Source organism: Lobosporangium transversale (genome assembly GCF_002105155.1).
Source record: "Lobosporangium transversale strain NRRL 3116 chromosome Unknown BCR41scaffold_6, whole genome shotgun sequence".
Classification (NCBI taxonomy): domain Eukaryota; kingdom Fungi; phylum Mortierellomycota; class Mortierellomycetes; order Mortierellales; family Mortierellaceae; genus Lobosporangium; species Lobosporangium transversale.
The window spans coordinates 293,446-315,604 of record NW_019028984.1 but is presented as its reverse complement, the minus strand read 5'-3'; the positions used below and the strand labels follow the sequence as shown (position 1 = coordinate 315,604).

At 40.4% G+C, this 22,159-nt stretch overlaps 7 protein-coding genes and 1 non-coding gene across 8 annotated transcripts; 1 reads left to right on the top strand and 7 right to left on the bottom strand.

Annotated features, from left to right (window-relative positions):
• The first annotated feature begins 1,294 nt into the window (after positions 1-1,294).
• Positions 1,295-2,580, top strand: BCR41DRAFT_203027 (hypothetical protein). The gene is made up of 2 exons (XM_022019902.1): positions 1,295-2,147; positions 2,236-2,580. The coding sequence occupies exons 1-2, from the start codon at positions 1,394-1,396 to the stop codon at positions 2,451-2,453; spliced, it is 972 nt and encodes a 323-aa protein (XP_021884392.1). The 5' UTR covers positions 1,295-1,393; the 3' UTR covers positions 2,454-2,580.
• BCR41DRAFT_202968 (hypothetical protein) lies at positions 2,346-2,958 on the bottom strand. The gene is made up of 2 exons (XM_022019900.1): positions 2,878-2,958; positions 2,346-2,781 (listed from the first exon to the last, which is right to left on the bottom strand). Exon 2 carries the CDS (start codon positions 2,706-2,708, stop codon positions 2,448-2,450), a length of 261 nt encoding a protein of 86 aa, XP_021884391.1. The 5' UTR covers positions 2,709-2,781; positions 2,878-2,958; the 3' UTR covers positions 2,346-2,447.
• Positions 2,879-5,879, bottom strand: BCR41DRAFT_203011 (hypothetical protein). The gene is made up of 4 exons (XM_022019901.1): positions 5,725-5,879; positions 4,468-5,609; positions 3,224-3,324; positions 2,879-3,080 (listed from the first exon to the last, which is right to left on the bottom strand). Exons 1-4 carry the CDS (start codon positions 5,775-5,777, stop codon positions 3,069-3,071), a joined length of 1,308 nt encoding a protein of 435 aa, XP_021884390.1. The 5' UTR covers positions 5,778-5,879; the 3' UTR covers positions 2,879-3,068.
• Positions 5,880-5,982: 103 nt separating this feature from the next.
• On the bottom strand, positions 5,983-7,558 carry BCR41DRAFT_301039 (phosphatidic acid phosphatase type 2/haloperoxidase; the record flags this gene model as incomplete). The annotated part of the gene is made up of 3 exons (XM_022020606.1): positions 5,983-6,765; positions 7,105-7,245; positions 7,355-7,558. 3 exons carry the CDS (start codon positions 7,556-7,558, stop codon positions 5,983-5,985), a joined length of 1,128 nt encoding a protein of 375 aa, XP_021884389.1.
• Positions 7,559-8,758: 1,200 nt separating this feature from the next.
• On the bottom strand, positions 8,759-10,650 carry BCR41DRAFT_393235 (hypothetical protein; the record flags this gene model as incomplete). The annotated part of the gene is made up of 4 exons (XM_022028535.1): positions 8,759-9,647; positions 9,780-9,983; positions 10,096-10,358; positions 10,492-10,650. The coding sequence occupies 4 exons, from the start codon at positions 10,648-10,650 to the stop codon at positions 8,759-8,761; spliced, it is 1,515 nt and encodes a 504-aa protein (XP_021884388.1).
• A 3,130-nt stretch (positions 10,651-13,780) lies between these two features.
• On the bottom strand, positions 13,781-13,861 carry BCR41DRAFT_t29. The gene has a single exon. It is a non-coding gene; the product is annotated as a tRNA-Ser (tRNA).
• A 1,415-nt stretch (positions 13,862-15,276) lies between these two features.
• BCR41DRAFT_347650 (hypothetical protein) lies at positions 15,277-17,924 on the bottom strand. The gene is made up of 7 exons (XM_022023138.1): positions 17,636-17,924; positions 17,273-17,432; positions 16,538-16,922; positions 16,117-16,393; positions 15,984-16,016; positions 15,714-15,889; positions 15,277-15,595 (listed from the first exon to the last, which is right to left on the bottom strand). Exons 1-7 carry the CDS (start codon positions 17,811-17,813, stop codon positions 15,356-15,358), a joined length of 1,449 nt encoding a protein of 482 aa, XP_021884387.1. The 5' UTR covers positions 17,814-17,924; the 3' UTR covers positions 15,277-15,355.
• A 3,070-nt stretch (positions 17,925-20,994) lies between these two features.
• Positions 20,995-22,062, bottom strand: BCR41DRAFT_368175 (hypothetical protein; the record flags this gene model as incomplete). The annotated part of the gene is made up of 1 exon (XM_022026361.1): positions 20,995-22,062. The coding sequence occupies one exon, from the start codon at positions 22,060-22,062 to the stop codon at positions 20,995-20,997; it is 1,068 nt and encodes a 355-aa protein (XP_021884386.1).
• Positions 22,063-22,159: the final 97 nt, after the last annotated feature.

Here is a 22,159-nt window from a genome sequence, read left to right as displayed (position 1 = left end):
AAGTACTACTACAAACGTCGATGGGATAAAACTCTACACATCATATCAAAAAGACAAGGCAAGGTGGCGGAGGGAAAATGATGTTCTGGGGCTGTATCACTTACTACGGACCAGGCGATGGCTGTTGGCTCCAAGCCAAGGTGGATTCGGTAACCTACGTCGACGTTCTCAAGGATTACTACTTGATGGATAAGGACAAATTTATATTTAAGCAGGACAATGCTAGGATTCATACCGGAAGAATAGCAATGACCTATATCCAAAAGTCTAAGATACCTCTCATGGAATGGCCAGCAAACTCTCCTGACATCAACCCAATAGAAAACATATGGGCATACATGAAGGTGCAGTTGGATCATTATCCAGACAAGGCAAAGAATATGGAGGATCTCTGGGAGAGAGTCCAAGACGTATGGACACATATCCCTCCTGAATTCTTACACCAGCTATACTGCGGTATGCCGAAGAGGATGAGGGAGTTATATAAGGCTAAAGGAGGGAACATCGTTAGGGGGAAGGAGAAGTAACAGGAATAAATAAAACAAGGAGTTGTTAATTGCCATAATAGATGCAATGAGATGCTGAAAGCAAATTGCAATTAAATGCTAATTAGGCCACTGATGGCGATGACGATGAGACTCCATGGAGGTGAGACAAATGAGAATGAGAAACGGTGGTGGCAGGGAAGATCATAAAGAATGAATGTTGAAAAATGCAATTTATTGCATCAGTTTTGGCACGCACTATACATAAAGCTTTCCTTTCAAATGCTGAGTGTGTGAAAACTCCCCTTTCATTTTGATGAGTGTGTGAAAACTCCCCTTTCATTGTGGTGAGTGTGTGGAAGCTTCCATATCATTGTGATGAGTGTGTGGAAGCCCTTTCATTGTGGTGAGTGTGTGAAAACTCCCCTGTCATTGTTGAGAGCATGTGAAAGCTTCCTTTTTATTATGATGAGCGTGTAAACCTTTACATACATTATGGACGACTCTTTACTCAAAACGATAAGTGCGTCTAGCTTCATCATGCGCTGTAGTCTTCCTTTCAAAATGGCAACCGAGAAAAACATCTAGCTGCACGATCCTCCTTTATGCAAAAAAATGTTTTTCTTGTCGGTCATGGGCCATGTTGCCGTAGTTCTCGGCTGCCTCCAATGCTGCAATAAAGAATTTTCCCATGGTCCCTGAGAAAAAACTATTTATTATCTTGGCGAAGACAAAATTGGCAACCATCACGCTCTGCAAAAAGTGTTTTTTTTTTTTTTTTTTTTTTTTGCAAAAAGAAAAAATACACTCTTCTCTCTAAAAAAAAATACACTCTCTGCAAAAAAAAAAAAAAAAAAAAAAAAAAAAACACTCTTTGCCAATTCTTCTTCCATTTTAATCTCAGCTAAATGCCTAAAGGGCAACCAGCAGCGTGCTCTCTTGTGTGGTGTGAGCATGGATACCCAACCGACTCTTCAGAAGACAAGAGTATCCACTTCCATATTAGAAGTTACCATAGAATGTCCTACACATGTTCTGTTAGAGATGTCTCGGTCGAGTATATTCGGAACAATGAAGGGCTATTTGTGTGTGAGTGTTGGCCGAAATGGACGTGTAAACCAGGAGATACTTTGCGCAGTCATGTCAGAAAATGTGCGGCTATTAATGCGCTTGTCGATGTGGTCCTCAAGACTTCGGTGTCTTTAGTAGATGCCCATCTAAAAATCTACTTACCCAAAGAGCCGAAAGAGCCACAGAGCCAGTTCCAAGAGCACTCCAGCCTTCCGCCGTCTAGTAAACCAAATAAAAAAAGAAATAGGGAAGAGACAAATCGCCTACAGCAGCTACCGCGCCTAGAGCACTCAGAAGACGGCAGAAAGACGAAAGAAGAGCCCACGTTAATAAGATTACAGCAATTCTTAGAGGAAAGAGACAAACGTTTGGAAAAACGTTTAGAGGAAAGAGACAAACGTTTGGAAAAACGTTCAGAGGAAAGAGACAAACGTTTGGAAAAATATTTAGAGGAAAAGGAAAAACGTTCCGAGGAAAGAGAAATGCGTGCAGAGCAAAGAGTGATTCAGATGGAAGAGATAGTTAGAGGCATATCAAACAATTCAGCCGCCTGGGAAGACAAGTTTGAGAAGCTTAACGCAATTATCGAAAGTAGGTAAAGCGTATCAAAGCAAAATCAAAAACAGAACAAACCGTAAAACAAATAAAAAACTAACCTGGATTTAAATCAATAATAGAGGAAAAGGCTCGGGCAGATCATATGCAAGAGCAACTAACAGCACTATTATTGTCAAGGTCACAGCTTCCATCATCACAAAAGCCGCCATCATCAGTGAAACCACCACCATATCTGGAGTCCTCGCCATCATCATCCAAGAAACTGTACAACCCTTATCAAAAAAGGATGATAGACGCAGACACAAACCAATCGATCTCGACGTTTTTCAAGCGTCATAGACCAGAGAATGATAGGGACAGTAAGCCAGAGAACGATAATCCAGAGAACGACAACCCAGAGAACGACAGCCCAGAGAACGACAACCCAGAGAACGACAACCCAGAGAACGACAACCCAGAGAACGACAATCCAGAGTAAGGTAACCCAGAGAAAGAGAACCCAAAGGATGATAATCCAGAGAAAGATAACCCAAGTTCCAAATTACACTGTGTTCTGTTGCGGTTTTTATGATCTAAGCATAACTCAGTCTCCATGGATAGTATATGGGCATGTTCGTTCCGTTTTTCTAAAATACTAAATAAAATGAAGAGGGTGTCCAATACCTTTCTAAATGAAATTAGGAGTATAAGATTATACACTGGGACAAGGAGACAAAGTATAGATAACAGTGCAAAGCTCACTCATGACGAACAAGATCACTACCTTTGTTACCATTCACCTTCATCAGTTAGTAGCTTTACTGGAAAGACTATCATGTTTTCCCGTGCTCCCACAACATGGCGTTATGAGGTGTATGCCTAGGGGGAATTGGCTGCTCTTCTGTAAAACGAGAGTTGCTCTGTAGTGTGTCAGGATCATAATAAGAAAGGAAGATGCACGTATAACAGTATGATTCAGGAATCTATCTTCAAATAAAAATGATATAAAAATCTTGGCTTTAGTGAAAATCCATATGAAATGACTGTTCATCGCAGCATCTGGCTCAGGAAGTAGTAAAAACTGATAATTCCCAGTAAACTTGGTCGAAATGGGTTTTCAATCTACTCACAAATGGTTTGACGAAAACAAAGAGGAGCCTGGCTTTTTTATTCTTGAACAAAAATGGAGTGGACTCATTGTTGCGAGCCAATACGGTTTGGCTCCTTCTCGCTGAAAAAAAAAAAAAAAAAAAAAAAAAAAATGGTGGCAAAACTGAATGGTTGAAGAACGGACGAGAATACATGCGTAATGGAGATAGTACTTTGCTTGCCCATTAGCGTTTCACCCTCACATTCCTCTTCATTTTAACCACGCCTGTTTAATTTTCTTTGTCAACATTTTCCACACACAATGACTTTGCAACAAGGCAAACTGTCTGCGCACCCGAAATAGGATCCCATGCACTCGAAATAAGGTATGACGCCCGCATGATCACGCACCACGTCCCGCTAACTTCTAATTCCGACTAGTGGCGCGTGTGACAAACCGGCAGCGGTGAGGAGATGGTTTTTTGTTTTCGACTCAACCAATGACAGTTCTCCACTACCCCTTCAGCACTGTGGTTTTCATTGTGCCTCCACCAGGCTTCATGGCCCTTCGTCACGTTACTGCATCCCCAAAAATTGAAAAGCCTTCTTTACAAGGACGAAACACGAAACGGAAAAAAAAATGTCTTCCTACCAGAGCTAATAGTCAAATGAAGTGTCACTATCAGTTTCCATTTTAGGCAGAGTGTCAAGCAGGGCTCCCCTTCGCCAAAAAAAATCATGGCGTACGTATCTTCAGTGAGAATAGGAGTTGATAGGCTGAAGTTATTGAATAGAAAGTAAAAAATATTTGAATTGAAATGTGCTCTAAGCCAATGATAATCTTGGAAATATAACAAAACTTGACAATTTTTTGATTTGCAATCCGTAGCGCTCGACTGTATTCTACTATTCTACATGTAAAAACAGCAACAGAGATCTGGATGGTTTCACAGGAAGCCCTTTTTTTTTTTTTTTTTTTTTTTTTTTTTTTCGTAAAAACCATAGACCATTGCATGATTTCTATGTCATCTTTTTTCCTACACGTTTGTCTTGATGTCATACGCAAGCTCGATCAAACCTTCCAGCTCTTGGCCTTGCACTCTCCGCCATTGCTCCTGTGGCTGACCTACGATGCCTTGCCACCACACCATACCTTCTGTGCTATTGACTGAATATTCTTCCCGTGTACCCGTCTCCGTATCCAAGGGTCCATACCAGATTTTTTCCACATATACTGCCACCTTGTTTTCACGTCCGAACAATACGACTGTACTCGATCGCGTACCATAATCATAATCATGACTATCTGTTATTCCCAGAGTGATTTTAGGAATAAACACACGCTCGCGAAGCCCATTAATTTTGGCCAGTACGTCTTTTTCACCTCTGTCGTCAGGAAATGGCTTGGTGTTAACACGCAAGAGTGTCAACATCTGAATAACTAGCCAGGCTATTTCTTTTTGGTCATCGTTAGATATGATTGGACGACCATCGTTAGTGGATGGTGGCGATGGTATTGATGGTGAATTAGAAGAGGGGGAAGGAATAAGAGAGGCAGCACTTTCTCGGAGTGATGCTTTTGAGCCTGCTCCAAAAAGCTCGATACTCTTATTCAGTATCTTCTCCAAAGCCTGGACTCCAATATCAACCTTGGTCCATGGGCGCTTGAAGACGGAATTACTGACTCCAACTACAGATCCTGGTAGGATTGTGGGATTACTGTTGTCCAATGGATCACTATCATATGAAGTAGCTATTGCCACTTTTGCTGCGTTACTCCTCGATGTCTCATTAAAGACAAAAAGCTCCGATCCTTCTCTATTGCCGGCAACGCTCTGTTGGTCGCCGGCATTTTGCACTACCAACAGGTTTAATCCTTCAAACTCAGTATCCCAACCAACTGCTCGTTTTCTGATCCATTGCTCTGCACGGTCCTTAGGTACCCCTGTTGCTGCTGTGATGCTACTGCTGCTATCACAATTGTCACTCACCATGCTTTGTTGCTGTTGACGGCGATAATGGTTCTCATGTGCAGACGCCATGGCGATTAAGTATTCCCCACAGACTTTACCTCTAGAAAGTTTGGGTGACCGCTTCTCAGCCAGGTAAGCCATCGTTTCTCGATAATTCGTCAGTCCTACCAAATCTCCGTGAGTCGTGATCCCCAGCCATGTTCCCGGTACATCCTCGGTCGGCAAGACCAATGTTGTCTTTTCTTGGCCATCTGGCAATGTCTCAGTCTCTTGAATCACATAGTTCACCGCTTGAGATGGTTGAAGGTCCTGACCGGAGAGAATCCCTACACCACACGTCCCACGATTAGGTTGTTTGGGGGTGTTGGCTCGCTTCAGGACAGATGGGATATCCCAAAAATCCGCACGAGCTGCCTCACGACCCATGAACTCGTCACGATTGCTTGCAAATGCACTATCGCAATAAAAAGCTTTGTTTTTAATCTATGATACATATTCTACGCCGCTTTCCCACACTTTTGAATATGATTATGAGCATTTTTTTTTTTTTTTTTTATCTTTTATCATACAATTTGAACCGAGGATGGTTGCAAAAAGGTAGAGTCCAAAGTAAGATGCACATGGTAATTATTGACGGTCCAACTTTTAATGGGTATAAATATTCAAATGGAAATGAATGATGCAAGGAGTTGAACAGAAAGATGAATGAAGTCTAACGAATGTGTGGCCTAACAAACACATTTCAGAGTCAGAATGTCTTAAAAAGTTTTTCCATTAGTTTAATTAGACATTGTTCTGCTGACCTGACAGATAATTACAAAATATTATTAAATATTTACAAGATGAGCATCTTGACCATTGCCATTGCTCTTGTTATTCCCTCCACGAGTATATGCTCCGCTGCCATTGCCATTGTTGTCCGTTATCAGTCCGTCATCTACAGGATCTCGCCGGAAGAACTGTGAGAACCCCACGTCGGGTCTTCCGCCAAGAAGTGATCCTTCCTCGGCTACCTCATCTCCATCGTGCAACAGATTGTTGGCATTGTCGCTCTGATCCATGTACTGTTGATTTAGTAGATCTGTCTCTGCTCCTTGAACATGGTCCCGCCCTAGTAAGTTCGCTACCGGCAACAAGAAATCCTCCTTGATCCTTGGCGCGAATGGATAATCCGATTTGACAGATGTTAACGATGGATAGTATTGACGATATGCAAACACTGCAAAGACACTGCCAATGAATGAACCCGTAAGCACATCCTCCCAATGGTGCCGATAGTCCCCTAACCTGGATGTGGCAATTAGAGAAGCCAGAATTAATGGTGCTAGGACCACAAGTGACTTGTAGGTATGTCCTCGCTCGTCAAAAAGATGGAGCTTGCCCGCTAAATACATTGATAAAAACCCAAGGCCACCAAATGAAAACGACGAATGTCCAGAAGGAAATGACTTGAAGCCATCACGTAACAGATCAGTCCTTGTGCAGATGGATGAGTTGGAGAGAAGATTAGGGGGGTCTGATAATAATCCCAAGGGTGTGCCTGCCTTTGCATTGTCGTACAATGACAAACATCGATCAAGAAAGTCAGGCCTTGGCCGCCCAACTGCAATCTGAATAAGACGAAAAAAAAAAAAAAAAAAAAAAAAAAAAAAAGATAGAAGATAGTCCGTCAGCACAGGATACGGACAGTCAGAAGATTGTACAATTGAGAGTCTTTCACACTCTTCCCTCTTGCTTTGTTTCACCGCAACTATCTCAAATGCAACCATCCTGACATACTTCATTCTCTAAAAAAAAAAAAAAAAAAAAAAAAAAAAGTTTCTTGATTCCTATTTGCATTTGATCCTCTGGAGAAAACAACACCATCCTGTGCCCTTGTCGATATACGTGCACATACCACCTTTTTTTTCTTTTTTGGTTCTTTGAATATTGATCAACTTTTTTTTTACCTTGACACAGTCTGTGACGATGAGAACCAAGGACTGGGCAAGGAAGAGTCCCAAGAAGCCATTATGCAAGTCAGTGTAAGACTTGCGATAGAATATTGAAATCACTGCTATAACTGACATTGGCAACAAGAATGACAGGACCTTTTTTTTTTTTTTTTTTTTTTTTTTAATAAAGAAAAAGGCGCGTTAGCATGATTAAACTAAAAGAAAAAACGCGTCGCTCATTACCATTGTTCATCTTTATCTATACCAATAGAAGCCAGACGGGAACGGTCTCTCTTTTGGCAAAAGGATGCTGGATAGTGGTGTCTCTGACAGAGAACTGACGATGAAATGGCTCGATTTGTTCGATAAGGCTTAATGCCACAAGGACAAAAATGACTAAAGCCCAGTCATTGCCATAGCTCTTGCATAACTCCTTTGTCCGCCTCTCGAGTCGAAGTAAACCAAACATGTAGGAATGTGAAGTAAAGAATTAGAGAAGGGCAATGGAGGGAAGGAATGTCTATTTGTAAAAGAGAGGAATGAAAGAAAAGGTTGAACAGAAACAAGAGGAATGGAAAATAAGAAATGAAATGAGGAGGTAAAAGCGTTTTTTCTGTTGATTGCGTAAAAAAAAACGCGCGTAATTGAGTAACCTCCCCACGTTTCTCAAGTAAAAGCACCTCTTCCAACCTGCCTGCTTCAGGCTATGCATCTTTGGTGTCCATCTGGACAAGGATTTTCCTCTTTGCTCCAACAATCCGCTGGCGATCTAATATCATAATAATGACCAAAACGTTGAGTACATTCGTTACCCTCAACATGTACTCTATTATGACAATTGCTTATTACATATCACTCTGTTAGCGATGCTGTCATCTGCGGATGAGAGATCTCTCGATCAGAAACCATTCTCCTTCCTTCCCTCTCTCTTCCGTACAGACAAATGGTGCCAATTTAATCATTCAATCCTGTATACTCCACTACGAATAAGAGAAAATTAGCGTCATAGCAATTGTGGTGACAATGACGGTTAGGGCCATTAACGTAACAGTTTTGAGATAATTCAAGGCAGTAAAGAGAAGTTCCACTGCGAAGAAGTTTTGTGGATCGTGCCCAATTTGAAAAAAAAAAAAAAAAAAAAAGCGTAATAGGCATGTGGCCTAGCTAATGCAAAGATATTTTGATACGAGCTTTTGTCTTTTTTTTACAAAATCAAGTCTAAAGTCAAGTAAGTGGACTTTCAGATTATATAGACTTCAGAACCTAGGAGAACTTCGCGATTGTAGCTTACACAAAAACAGCAGTCAGAGACTTGCTGACGGACTTTGTGGTCATATCCACGGCACATGGGCCACGTTACCATTGTTCTGCATCATTAACCTAAGGTCTAACATATACAGTCGACTTTACCGAAGTGCTAACTGCTACAATCAGGATCGGGTTTGGGTGGCCAACTAGTTCTAACTACTTCACGTGATGCCTCATAACTGCAAGCACTGTCTGTGCAATGCAACAGGTGTGTTGCACTTATAGAGAGTCAATTCTATTTAGTTTTTATTTAACCAATTTTTTTTTTTTTTTTTACTCGTCAATCATCTCGTTTATCATAGGCCATGATATGTCGGAAGATATAGATAATATGTACTATTTTTTTTAGTTCACTCAAATTTTACATTGAATCCCATGGGTCAGCCGGACGTGGACTAGGCTCGCCTACCGGAACTAACCATCCAGAGCCGACTCCTTCATCACCATTTTCAGCTGATAACGCGTTACCTGATTCCCAGCCGTCACTGACAAGTTGCTGTCCCTGAGTCTGGTTCCAATCGATCGTCATGAGATCTTGCTGGCATTCTACATCTTCTATGGCCGTTTCATCCCATGGATCGTCGTCCCAATCATCTTCTTTCCCGCTAAGCCATGAGCTCTCAGAGCCATTGTCTGGTATTTCAGTGATCTTTCGGTCGTATGCTTTCCAAAATTCGTCCTCATCGTCAAACACAACTCGGTCTTTCTCTAGATCTAGCTTAAGTAGTGGGCTCTTCTCAAGGATTTTGATCATATTATTGCGCGTCTTGCAGCGCTGTCGAATGTCAAGTGATAGCCAAAGGTCATCTAGAGGCAATACTCCTAGCTCGACCGCTGTAACTTCTTGCCTATCCTCAGGCTCAGCTGAGGGCTTAGTTGAGGGAGCATTGCCATCAACTGCAGTTGTATGTTCATTTGCTTGACTATTTCCCCATCCTGAGTGATATTCCTCGTCTTCATTAAGAGGATTCGGGGGACGTGGTCGGATTTGGGCAATCTTCTCAAGCAAAAACATCATTACTTCCTCCTCAGTATGTACTTCACTATAAATGGGGTAGTCTATCTTGGATATGAGGCGATAACACTCTGTAGTGGTGGGAATGGTCCTCGAAATATCAGATGGCAGGGCTGTTTTCTGCCGAAGAATTGCAAACTGTGTGCAGTGCCCTACTGTCCGGTCTCCGTTCGGCAGGGTGCCAACCCCTGTAAAAGATACATCATACGCATACATATTGGCTGCATCCTTACACCTACAGGAGCCAATGTTCCATTTTCAGATGTTCAAAGAAACAAAGAGCTCAAAGTATCAGGAAGATATTGCACATGACAAGATAGATCAGAGTGTGGCCGAGACAAGCAAAAAAAAAAAAAAATATTTATACCATGTTTCGAATTCTTGACGCGTCCATTCGAACCGATGATCATCGTTCCTGAAGATTGATTCTGGAGTGCCGTATTTGAGCTGTGGAAAGTGAATGTTAAACTCTACATTAGGTGTGGACACAATGACAATTTTGGGCCTTAACGCACCCAAAACCACACTCCAGAACTTCTCGAGGACATCCGGATCCAAGTGTTCAACCCTGCTTTGCAAATAAACAAAGAAAAACCCAAATGTAAAGACTTGGTTGATCAGTATATCAATAAGAATCTGACAATCAAGTGATCAAAGAAAAAAAGTTTATGAAATAACCTTACACTTCAAGGCATGCCAATGCATCATAGCCGACAAACCGTGAGTCGGCTTGCCCGACAGATCCTTGGAAGATCTCGATCGTCAGTGGATTTACCCGTAGATTAGGTCCAAGTTCAAAATCTTGTGGTTGACACGATTCTTCTGCGAGTTTGAGCCGATCTTCAGCCACATCTACACCCACGATGTGGGTAATCGGATAACTCTCTGTAGACTCCCAGATCAAGAAGGATGTCAAAGCAGCCTCACCACACCCAAAGTCAATTACCTATTTGATTTTTATTTCATTTGTTTTATTTTGCACGCGAAAGCCGGATTAGAAAAAATAAAATAAAGAGAAAAAGATCTCGCGAGAGTAAAGACTACACTAGTATCCAACTAGTTCGAGGCAAAGCACCTACAGAAGTAGCATGTTCGTCTTTAATGATACGTGCAGCTAGATTCCTCCTTTGTTGCCAAAGCGGAGGAAAAAATCTAGCCTCATCTGATTGTTCAGCCAGCAGACTTTCTAAGGAATTACTGCTTGCTTGTAACGAATAGATGCTTTCATTGTCTGACATGAGGGAAATGAATTTTACAAGGACTGTTAAATGGTTTCGAAAATCAATAACAGAGAGAGACGAATGTTTTAGTAAAGTTAAATGTGAATGTAGACAATGAAGCATTAAAAATAAACAAAAGCAACTTAGTTGCCACCAAAAAAAAAAAAAAAAAAAAAAAGTAGAGAATTACATGTGTTTTATGCGAATTATACAAATTGCTTGCCCCATAAATAGTAACGAAACATTTAAAACAAACACTATTCCTAAGAGCTCCTTTTTGTAGTGCTATATTCTTACTCTCGTCCTTGGAGAGAATGTGCCATAAAGGATACGTAGCTGAATTTGTAAGGTTTTGCAGTCTCTTCTGGTACCTGATACAAGGCTGCTCCAATACCCACATCGGAAGCATCTGCTGCAACATTAAAGGGTTTACTGAAGTCCAGGAATGATAATACACGTGCATGAGTGCACAGCTCTTTCAAAGAAAGAAAGTGTCATTTAATATACAAAAAGATCAACACGATTATGAAGTCCGTCTAGGCGACTGTTCGACTCCATATGATACTGTATAAACATCTGACCACTACCACATGTCATTGACTACTCTATGTCCCTTAAACAATATTCTTAGCATACATCTGAACATTTGCAAGGGATGTGTCAATGTTTCGACAAACATGTAATATTTAATGGCTACATCACAGCCTATGGATTGTGGAAGCGCTGAAAGTATGCGGAAAACAGGAACCACTTGTGTTTTTACTAGCAACAAGCGTGGCTTAAAAAAAGTTTGCCCCAAGGAACAAATCCTATATCCTTCATTGCTCAAAAGAGACAATGTTGTCTTCTCTGCACCCTAAAAGCACGCCATAATCCTATTGAAGTGCTCAGAGGTGTTATTTGCCTCATGGTTTGAGTGAGGATTAGCAGACTTTCAGTCAAGTTTTATTGTTTTGAACAACACAATATAAATCCTGTCCATTCGAAGTAGTCCCTCTGGATGGCAGCTATTCAGGGGATCTAATCAACTCCGCTAAATTACGGTGAAATCAGAGCAGATTTGGAAAACTAACAAGCATCGAACAGTCGCCCTAACGGCGCCAACACTTCACTGGAAAGGCGGATGTACTCTTGGAAGAAGTTGAACATGTCGGGATAGCTACATTTATTTCGCCGTTGTGGACTCTCTCCAGTCATTTATGTTTACGAATTTAGTAGATTGACGCTTCTACCGTGCGAATCAATATTAAATCCAAGTTGGCTTCGTTCAGCCGGTTAATCGCAGTGCGCGCTTGTTATGCATGTTCATCTCTATCCTTTGACAACACCACAATGTCATTAGTAGGGTTATGGGTAAATGATAGATCACCTAGACTTCGCGACATTCCCTCTGATAAAGAATAGACAAGGACTTCAAACCAAATGGTGTCTTCTTAAACATTTATCGTGTTCCTAGATGCATGAAAGCAATCAGAGGTTGATCGTCAACATCCACGGGCAATTAATGATAAGTCTTTGTTGAGTCGATCATGGTAAAGATAGAATGACCCGCTAAATGCCTTATGATATCAGGTATTAAACGCAAGGGATAGTTGTCATCCGGAAGATGCTTGTTAAGCGGACGTGGATCAAGGCATACACGCCAAAGGGTTTGGTTCCTTGCTCATCTTTTTTAGCCACCAGTGTAAGCGTGCTACTATGAGCGTTGCCAGCCGAAGCCAATGTGTGATGATATCATCACCGATCTATTTTTTTCTTTGGTCTTATCAAGTTCAGCAGAAGATCGTGGTCTTCGATATAGAATTGCATTTACGGGTGGAAACACTTTCTTTTCTGGTACAGGACATTGACTACCCGTTGGCAGTGCTCTTATTCGCTTCAAGCTTTCTTTTTATAAAAGTCTTTTCTTCATCAGGGATTTAGCTAGGGATCAAGGATGGTTTCACATCCTTCTCAGGTTCGACATCATCCCCGAGATCAATGAAACCACAACCGGAAAAGCCAAATTGGTGGAATAAATCCACTCTAATGATGATGGGATAGGAATTGTCGATAGCTTCCGAAAGAGCAGAAACAGTCTTGTAAATCAATGTTACCCGTCAGGCCAATGCCTGGAATGCTAATATTTTCATCAGCCAATGTCACGAAGCATCCATAAAAGTAATTTATTCCTACACCTCTGCACAAAAGATGTTCAACCTGAATAGCACAGGTCACAGGCGCTTTCGAACTAGATTTTGTTGGGGCCATGCAAAAACGATGACAACATATAAAGCATAGAAGTAACCAGGCAGATAATAGTGGTGAAGTTATTTGTACGGCCTTTATGCAAATAAATTTTCGCTTATAAAAAACTATTTGCATGGGTGTTTTTATGGACATGTCGATACCCTTAGTGCTATAGGTAAAGTCACTCATTTCAAACCCAATTGGGTTCGTTTCGTCTGGAGCTGCTAGCAGGCGCAGAAGAGCAACTTATTCAAGTGGTTTTCACGCTTTCTGACGAATGCTTTTTTGTAGTTATGTGAAGAGTTATTTTAAATCGAAGATAACAAGTCCCACTTGTCGCTCAATCCAACAGGAGCCATTCATGCTTAAAGTAAACTTTGTCGCGATTTTTGGTACAGTCCCAGTTAACGCTGAACGGACTGTTATGTCTAGCGTTCTCTTTTGTACATTGGATATAGAAACGTGTAGTAAGCACCTGGTGCTCGAAGGAAGACACAACAGCTTACGATGTGTCGTCCATTGACACCTTTACTGAGGACAATCCTGTGTTGATGAAAAGCAAAAGAACTTCTGCTGAACTTGTTGACATCCAACAAAAAATGGTGCACCACTGTGGGTCAATGTACCTTTTCGATCGTGATATCCTGCTTAAATCTAGTGACAATAACGGTTAGAGACATCAACGTATTTATGTGAGTCTGATGCTTCCTGTCTATTGACGTTTTTATTTAGAGAAAGCCCACCAATTAAAGGTGGATTTTTACTTGAAAGACTGAAATAATAACCCCTATGCAAATAAAAAAAAAATATCTGAATAGAGAGGCAGTGTGAATAAGCAATGTACGAGACCGCAAAATAACTTCATCTAAAGCGCATGTAAAAGGTATGAGAGAAAATTATATAAGGTCAAAAAGAATCGCGACAACAGCAGGATTTGAACCTGCGCGGGAGAACCCATGAGATTTCTAGTCTCACGCCTTAACCGCTCGGCCATGTTGTCCTCATTTATAAATTGTTAATTGCCTCCGCAAATCATAAGAGAAGAGACCAGGTGACCCGCACGTGTCCGACCTGATGCCCCAGCCACCCGGAATTCCCCCTCCTCGTCTGTTTACGCGCGGACGCCTAGAGAGATCCTACAGCATTTCTGGAAGATACTTTCAAGACAACCGCATCCATTGCAAAATAAATGGTTTGCATGACCTCGTGGGTCCTTGTTATCAAAAAAAAAAAAAAAAAAAAAAAAAAAGCAAAATAAGTGGTTTGCAGATTTACCAAAGCTATCGAGGAAATCAGAAGGACTGAGATCTGGAACAGACGCTGTAAAGTCACTGTCGACTGGGAAAGAACTAAAGGCATCACCTCTGAGCAAACGCGCCGGGGGACGCACCTGTGTTGGGCAGCACAGACGTAGCAGAGGTGATTTCTTAGGACCTATCCTGAGACAACAACGAGCAGCAGGCGTGAAGGCGATCAGGACTGAGGCAGACCAGCGGGTGGCGCCAAGCTACCGACAGCAGGTGGAATAGGGGGTGATGGAGCGCCTGGAAAGTTGTAAATTTTTGATAAGTGAGGCAGTAAAAGGATGACCTTCGCGCACAACAGACCAAGTAAGGGGTAGAGCCGTGGCACAGGTCCACAGGGACCAAGGAAGTCTACTCAATGCTGATGTGGTTTATGAACAGGATGTAGTACTGTGGCAGTATGACGATGCGGCTTCGGCTGATTATTGGATACTGCTTTATTTGCGACCTGGCTGGTACAGTACCAGATATCTGACAATCGGGCCTATGGGTGAACATGTACAGATTTGGCTACCCTCATGGATGCTGTCATTGGACCTGCTCTGACAAACCATAGAAACAACCAGCGCCTCGGTGCGAAATACGATGTATGATTAATGGCTGCTACATACGCTAATTCGGAGCCTTCTGAGCTTGCAGTGCAGATTGGAGATTCAGTTCGTGTACATGTAGTTATATAATTTGTCCAGAATAGACTTCTCACTCAGGTGCACAACTGAGGGCCAATTTCACAATTTTACGCTTTCGTAGTTATTTGATGACGGCCGCATTGCGGATCTTAGTTAAATGGCCAATAATGTCGTGGATGGACGTTAATTACAAAAAAAACTTTTTCCAGTAAGCACAGTTTATGATCACATAAAACGCGACAAAGTAAAGGTGTAGAAATTAAAGGAAGCGCCTCCATAGATCGAAGCATGGCTATATGACTCAGCTTTTTTTTTTTTTTTTTTTTTTTTTTTTTTTTTTTTTTTTTCACTAGAGCTTTTAGAAGCTAGGAGTTAGATTTTATGGTAAATTATTCATTGCTGGCCGTACGTAAGCACTTTGACAAACAAAGGCAAGCAAGCAAGTAAGTCACTTTTCTCACGTAGAGTCTTTCAATTTATACCGTCATTTTATTGGAACAAGATTTGTGTTTTATGATATATATACTGTCGTTGTACTTGTTGTGCCTGTTGTGCTTAATACTATACTTGTTGCACCTGTTGCCGTGCCTGTTGTTGCGCTTGCTCTACTTGTTTTTCCTTATCGTTAATTTCCCATCTCTTGCACTCTTGAGGAAGAACCTTGCCAGTACCCTTGTTCTCCGCTAGAGGTAACCATGCAGCTTGTGGACGATATTCAAATGACTTTGCAAACCCGCGCTGTACTACCCAATCAGGCGTATAATTGAAAATTGCGTGACGGACGACTCTATCTGACCAAGTCTTTTTTTTTTTTTTTTTTTTTTTTTAAGTGATATTAACAAAAAGCAATCATAATCGTTTAATTTTTGAGGATCAATAATGTGTTTGAAATTATAAAGAGAATAAAAAGGCTTATTACCTGTCCAAGCATAACTTTGCCCAGTGATTTGCTTCGCTCAAACTGCTCGTTTGCACGATGGTATCGCTGACTGTAATAATCTTCAAATGCTGCGCGGATGCTTGCAACAGAGCAATTAGACATATTGTACAGACAATTAGCCATCACTATAGCATCTTGCATGGCGTTAACAGCACCTAAAAAAAAAATAAAAAAAAAAAAGGATGAGACTATGGTTTAGACAATGATTTTTGACCTACAGGATCCATCAGGAATTAAGAAGAGACTCACCTTGGCCTGCAGATGGCAACATCTTGTGGGCAGCTATTTTTTTGAAAGTATAGTAGGGAGGGAGCGTCGGTGTCTTAGAATGCTAGTTTTTTCTATATCCTCATCCTGTCCTGTCTAATGTTCTATGACTTACCATCACCCAAAAGGGCAATTCGGCCATGGTACCAGGTCTTAAACACCTTCTCTTCCAAGAATACTTTGGAAATCAAGTGCTTGGGTGTGGCCTCTATGATATCCCCCATCTTGCCGCCCCAAGGTGTAGGGAAATCTTGGAACTCCTTGATCATAGACTCATTGGCTTCAGGTCCCCATTCTGAGTTGCGGAACTGTTGACCTTTGAGTTTAGAATCCCCCAGCTGAACACTCATGGCCCAGCAGATTTGATTATTAGGAACGTTGACTATTGTCCACTTTTTTATGTTTATTTTATTTTTGTCCAAGAATGAAAAATGGTATACAGATATATGGTTAAAAACACAAAGGAGCAGTAGATACATTTATAGCAAAATATCATACTTTGCATGATATATCTTTTTTGAAATGGTAAAACTTACGTTCTTACTGCCTTCTCCCATGACAGAGGTGAAGTGTGATACGCTATCTTTGAGTTGTGGAAACTTTTCTGGATCCTGAGGGTTTGCAACCCCAACCATGGTCACATAGCCAATTGAGAAATTCTCTAGGTCGACTTTGGGCAGGATTCCCTGTGCATCCATTTGTTTGTAGAGCGACTGCCGAACTCCACTGTATGCGCCATCGGCTCCAATCAGTATATCAGCTTCATAGGTTGTGTTATCTGAACAGTGAATCACCACTCGATCTTCTTTCTCTTCTGTTCGTAGGACTTTTTTGCCCATGGTAATTTTGCTTGCCGGAACTTGTTTCCGCATCAACTCATAAAGAAGTGGGCGTGCAAAAAGCAGATGTTCATGACCAGCGCTGTTATAGTCGTTTTTTTTTTTTTTTTTTTTTTTGATGTCATGAGATAATAAAAAAGTAGGGATATATGAGTGCGTGTTTAGGATGAGAAACCATTGCTATAATATCTTAAATATTATAAAAGACAAATAGTTGTGTGGGGGAGAATGCCGGAATGTTTGTTTGTTTGTGTGTAAGTTTGTTGAATGGATATAGTGAGCAAATGAGAAGGAATAGGATGGCGTGAAAGAAAGTGAGCAAAGAAGGCAACGCCGTATACGAAGAGATGCATTTGTTTGTCCATGTTTGTATGCTGGTATATCTGAGCGAAGAGGTGGATAAGGATATGATTTGGGGAAGGAATGACTTACAGAGCCTTATGGGATTTCAGGTCGATCGTGCCTAGATGCTTCATGGATTCGTTGTAGACGTCCAAGCCCAGACAGGGTAATGAGAACTTTCGAATCTCTTCTACTAGTCCAAGCTGCTCAAAGATAGGCATAAGATTTGGACCAAGAGTCATCGCCGATCCTTTTCATCATTCATCCGTGAAGAACAAAAAAAAAGATGAGTTATCGATACATGTGTTACTTGGATGCTGTACATCCTTTGTACCACCCTGCTTTGTTGTTTTGCTATTGTTTGTGCCCATTACATATCAAGCACCAAACATTACAAAACACAAAATATGTTTATTGAACACATATTATAAAAATCAGTCTCTTGAGGCTTACCAAGAGGCCGAACTTCGGCAGCACGTTCAAAGATGTGATAAGGGATGTTGATCTGTTCAAGCAGTGCTCCAAGCATCAATCCTCCAAGACCCGCACCAACGATTATGACGGAAGGATATGCCCGTTGAGGTGGCTGCTGATGTGATTGTTGTGATGATGTGCCGGACATGATTGACATATTTTAAAAGAATGGATGGATGAATGGTAATATTTTATGATGCTAGTATGACAAAAGAAGAAGAATGAAGAGAGATGAAATACGAGGTTGGTTGAGAAATGAGAAGAGATGAATGAGAATGAGCCATGGCATGCTCCCCGATGTTACCTGGTTTTTATAGTCTAGATTGAATGCATACTGGCTCAAACTTATTTTCCGAGAAAAAAATTAACATTTACAATGTGAATGAATGTAACGTTAAATGGATCCCCGACATGCATTCCACCCATTACGACCTGCAATGCTTGATTCCCCGACGAATACGAGGATACATGGTATTATATATAAAATATGTATATAAATACATGTCCATACACGGGCATCCCATTGGGAAGAGAAAAAACGATGCGTATACCATTGCTTCACATACCCTGGTTTCTTATTTGTATATATATATTTGCATCTTAAAGACAATCTCTTTTCAGGCACAGTGTAAGATTAATTTTTAGTGACACATGTGTTCCCTTGCTGAGTACAACGAAGCTTCGAAAGCATAAGGTTGAAGTCAGCAAATCAGAATCACGACAATTGAAGAGCAGCTGAAGCGTAGTTGAAAGTGAGAAGACCCCTGAAAACCAAGCCAAATGATATTAAATAAAGAAGTATTATTATACAGTGGAATCTCGATAATTGTACACTTTTGTACAAATTTCAAATTTGATATATTTCTAGGCCATTGGTTGGCTAAGAGCCTTACTCTTTTAAAAAAAAGTATTCTAAAAAACCCACACTCAACTGGAGTAGAGGAATCAGCAGAGGATTTTTAGAATAGTTTTTCATGAATTGTGGGCTTCTTAGCCAATCAATAACCGAGAAATATAGCAAATTCGAAAATTGTACAAAAGTGTACAATTATCGAGATTCCACTGTACAGGGTTTGTCCCCGTCATTTAGTAAGAACTTAATATGTATTCTATCGTTATATTAATTAAATTGACTCTAGAAAAAGTGCACCACTCTGAAATGATGCTGAATTTACATGAAGTCCAGCATTCCTTGTAGTCAAGCCTTGTTCTGATTGCTGTTTCTGTTCAATAAAAAAGTCTAGGATCTATCAAAAAAGGACATTGGTTACCATTTTGTGGGACCGCTAAGCTAATTCTATCATTACATTTATGATTTTAAAATATGTTCGTGACCAGAAAAAACAAATATTAAACAATATATATATATATACAATTATTTACTGTAAGTGGGCTCAGCTTGGAAAAAAAAAAAAAAAAAAAAGAATGATCGACATGTTGACAAACTAGGAATGAATAAAGATATGTAATTTTTTATACAACCATAAATGGCACTCATGGTTTGTATAATATACAGTGGAATCTCGATAATTGTACACTTTTGTACAATTTTCGAATTTGCTATATTTCTCGGTTATTGATTGGCTAAGAAGCCCACAATTCATGAAAAACTATTCTAAAAATCCTCTGCTGATTCCTCTACTCCAGTTGAGTGTGGGTTTTTTAGAATACTTTTTTTTAAAAGAGTAAGGCTCTTAGCCAACCAATGGCCTAGAAATATATCAAATTTGAAATTTGTACAAAAGTGTACAATTATCGAGATTCCACTGTATATACGTATGCCCACGTACTGTAGACAAGCCATCATTGACCTTAATTTTGCAGCAAAAGGGGCAAAGAGAAGTAATGAAGACTGAAAGTCATTCAGCAATATTCATTGTTCTTAAATCAATGGAAGCACAGGAGAAAGAAAGCTTACAGTCATCAGCTCTCATCGACCATCATCACATCTTTCTTAGATGCTTTTTAGTCTTTGTACCTTGACATAAATATTTATTAGGACCCATAGTCTATTTCGCAGATCGGCCGATTTACAAACAAAGCAAAAGCAAAACCACTTCCCCCTAAAAAGCAAAGCGCGATGACATCGCCTACATTTTGTCTGCAGGAGTCCTTGGTGTTGTATATACAATTGTACAATAGATGTTCTCTTCTTTTCCTCATATAAGCTCCATATGCGACTGGTCATAGATGTCACACATGACTTGGGCAAACAGTATACATGTACACATCCTGGCAATTTCCAACAAAAGGTGAATAGTGTTCAGGACAAGCGATTCAGCGTCTTGAAAGGGCGTCAACTCGGTTTACAAGTTCCGTGTCCCGTATGCCTCATCTTTTCTAAGGTTAGTCTGCTATGTAGACTTAATCCCCCGTAAAGGCATGGATGTATATATCCATCATTGTATTAGATACTTCAATATTATGAATGTATATATATATATATATATTTGCTATCAATCATCCATCTGTGAGATGTTTTTTAAAGTTTGTGGGAGATTGGGGTACTGTCTTTACAACATTTTTTCCGGATAGTCCTACAGAGTTTAAACTGAAGGTGATATGTATATATAGCCCGTTTCATTTGGTCGCGATACCTTATATTTTTTGAATACTTTCGAGTGTATTGGCAGCCAATTAGCTCGCTTGTTACGAGTATTGTTGCAAGTCCGTCACGTAGTGAGATGCCACCAGAACAATTCAATCATCGTTTTTAGATTAAAAATATAAGGTATCGTGACCAAATAAAATTGGCGATATATATATATATATTTATATATTTATAAAATCTATGGATTATATACTAAGAAGTGAGGCGGAGGGGAAAAAACCACCTCCCAAGGAAGAAAGAGGACGAAAAATTTAGGCAACTAAGGATTCATCATTGTTATTCCGCTGAACGACTGGTCCACTGAACAACTAGACTGGATTAGCTACCTGTTTTGAAATACAGTCTCGTATTGTATCTATATATACATGTATATATATATATATATAGGAATTGCTTGAAAAGCAGTGATCCTCTCCATGGGTTTACAAGCACAGCACTTGCGAAAACAATTTGACCCTGAACTCTGTATCCCATGAACTAAGATATATAAGATATATATAAAAAGTTATCTAAATTTTACTGGATGAGTTTCACAAACTGGTTTTAAGAAAATTTAATTTATATACATGTACAAAGTTGTCGGCACATTTCATATTTTTAACTTTAAAATCGGACTCAAAGGCCACAAAGGATTCTATTTTATTAAAGGGAAAAAGGTGCATAATAGCATCAAGGGTATTTTATTCGTTTATTCGTTTTTTTTTTTTTTTTTTTTTTTTTTTTTTTTTCACATGCATGTATCATCAAATTCATTTGGGTTTGGTACGCCAAGCGCTTTTCTCAAAGAATGTACATCCACTCGAACAGGTAGTCTAGTGCCATTGATCTCAACGTAGATGGTTCTCATCTCATCATTGTCATCATCAAGATCCTCTTGTTGATGCTGATGTTGACGCTGCTGCCGCAACTGCCGTCGTTGTTCTGCTTCTTCTGCCGCTTGTCTTCTCTCGCGAATGAGCTGTGTTCGAATCTGCGCTTCTCTCTCAAGCTGCAGTAATATATCATCTTCAAGTGTACGCAACATTGGTTCACGATCTGAGCGACGTCCATATTGGACTGGAGTAATGTATCCAACCATAGAATCCTGTCGTCGTGGCTCCATGCTCACTACCTCTGAAATGCCTCGCTTCCTAGACGTTGATGCTTCTCCTTGACTGGCAGGCGTTGATTGTCTATCATCAGTAATAACGGAAACGCCATCAGCACTTTCTTGCCTTTGTTTTTGTCTTTGTCTTTGTCCCTGTTCCTGTCCTTGCTCCTGTCCTTGTTCCTGTCCTTCTTCTCCTTCTTCTGGTGAAGCAAGATAAATATACAAGTGAACATAGACTTTTGACGCATCCCCATTCATCCGTCGAAGTTCTTTCCGCCATGACTTTGTAAGCAGCATTTTATAATTTTCTGGGTCCAGCCTTTGATAAAGCTTTTGTGTCGTATTGTGAGTAGGCTGTAAATATGGTTGGGCATCCTCTGGCCAGTAAAAACCATCTTTGGTTGCTTTTGGAATATGATCACGAATTCCCATTAGCAAGCTCTCAAAATCCTCATGATTGAGGACAAAAGTCCATGGTGCAGGATCAGGAAGATCCTTTAAAGCTCGACATGTCACCTGAGGACGACCTTTCCGAATGTGAAGTTGAATTTGAAGGTTCTCTGGTACGCGATCGCGGATTGGAATAAAAGCAGGAGTAAAATGGCGAGACTTTGGAGTAGAGCTAGAAGTTGAAGCCATCTTGATTATTACAGCACTGATGAGACGCGGGGGCTCTACCGATGTGTGAGCAGGTGGAGAAACCATTTTGTATGCCTGGCTTGTTTACAGGTTCTTGTAGAAGCTTAAGGAGTTCAAGTACATACGTAAATATCTGTTGATCTGTACGGTTTTTAAGGTTAGT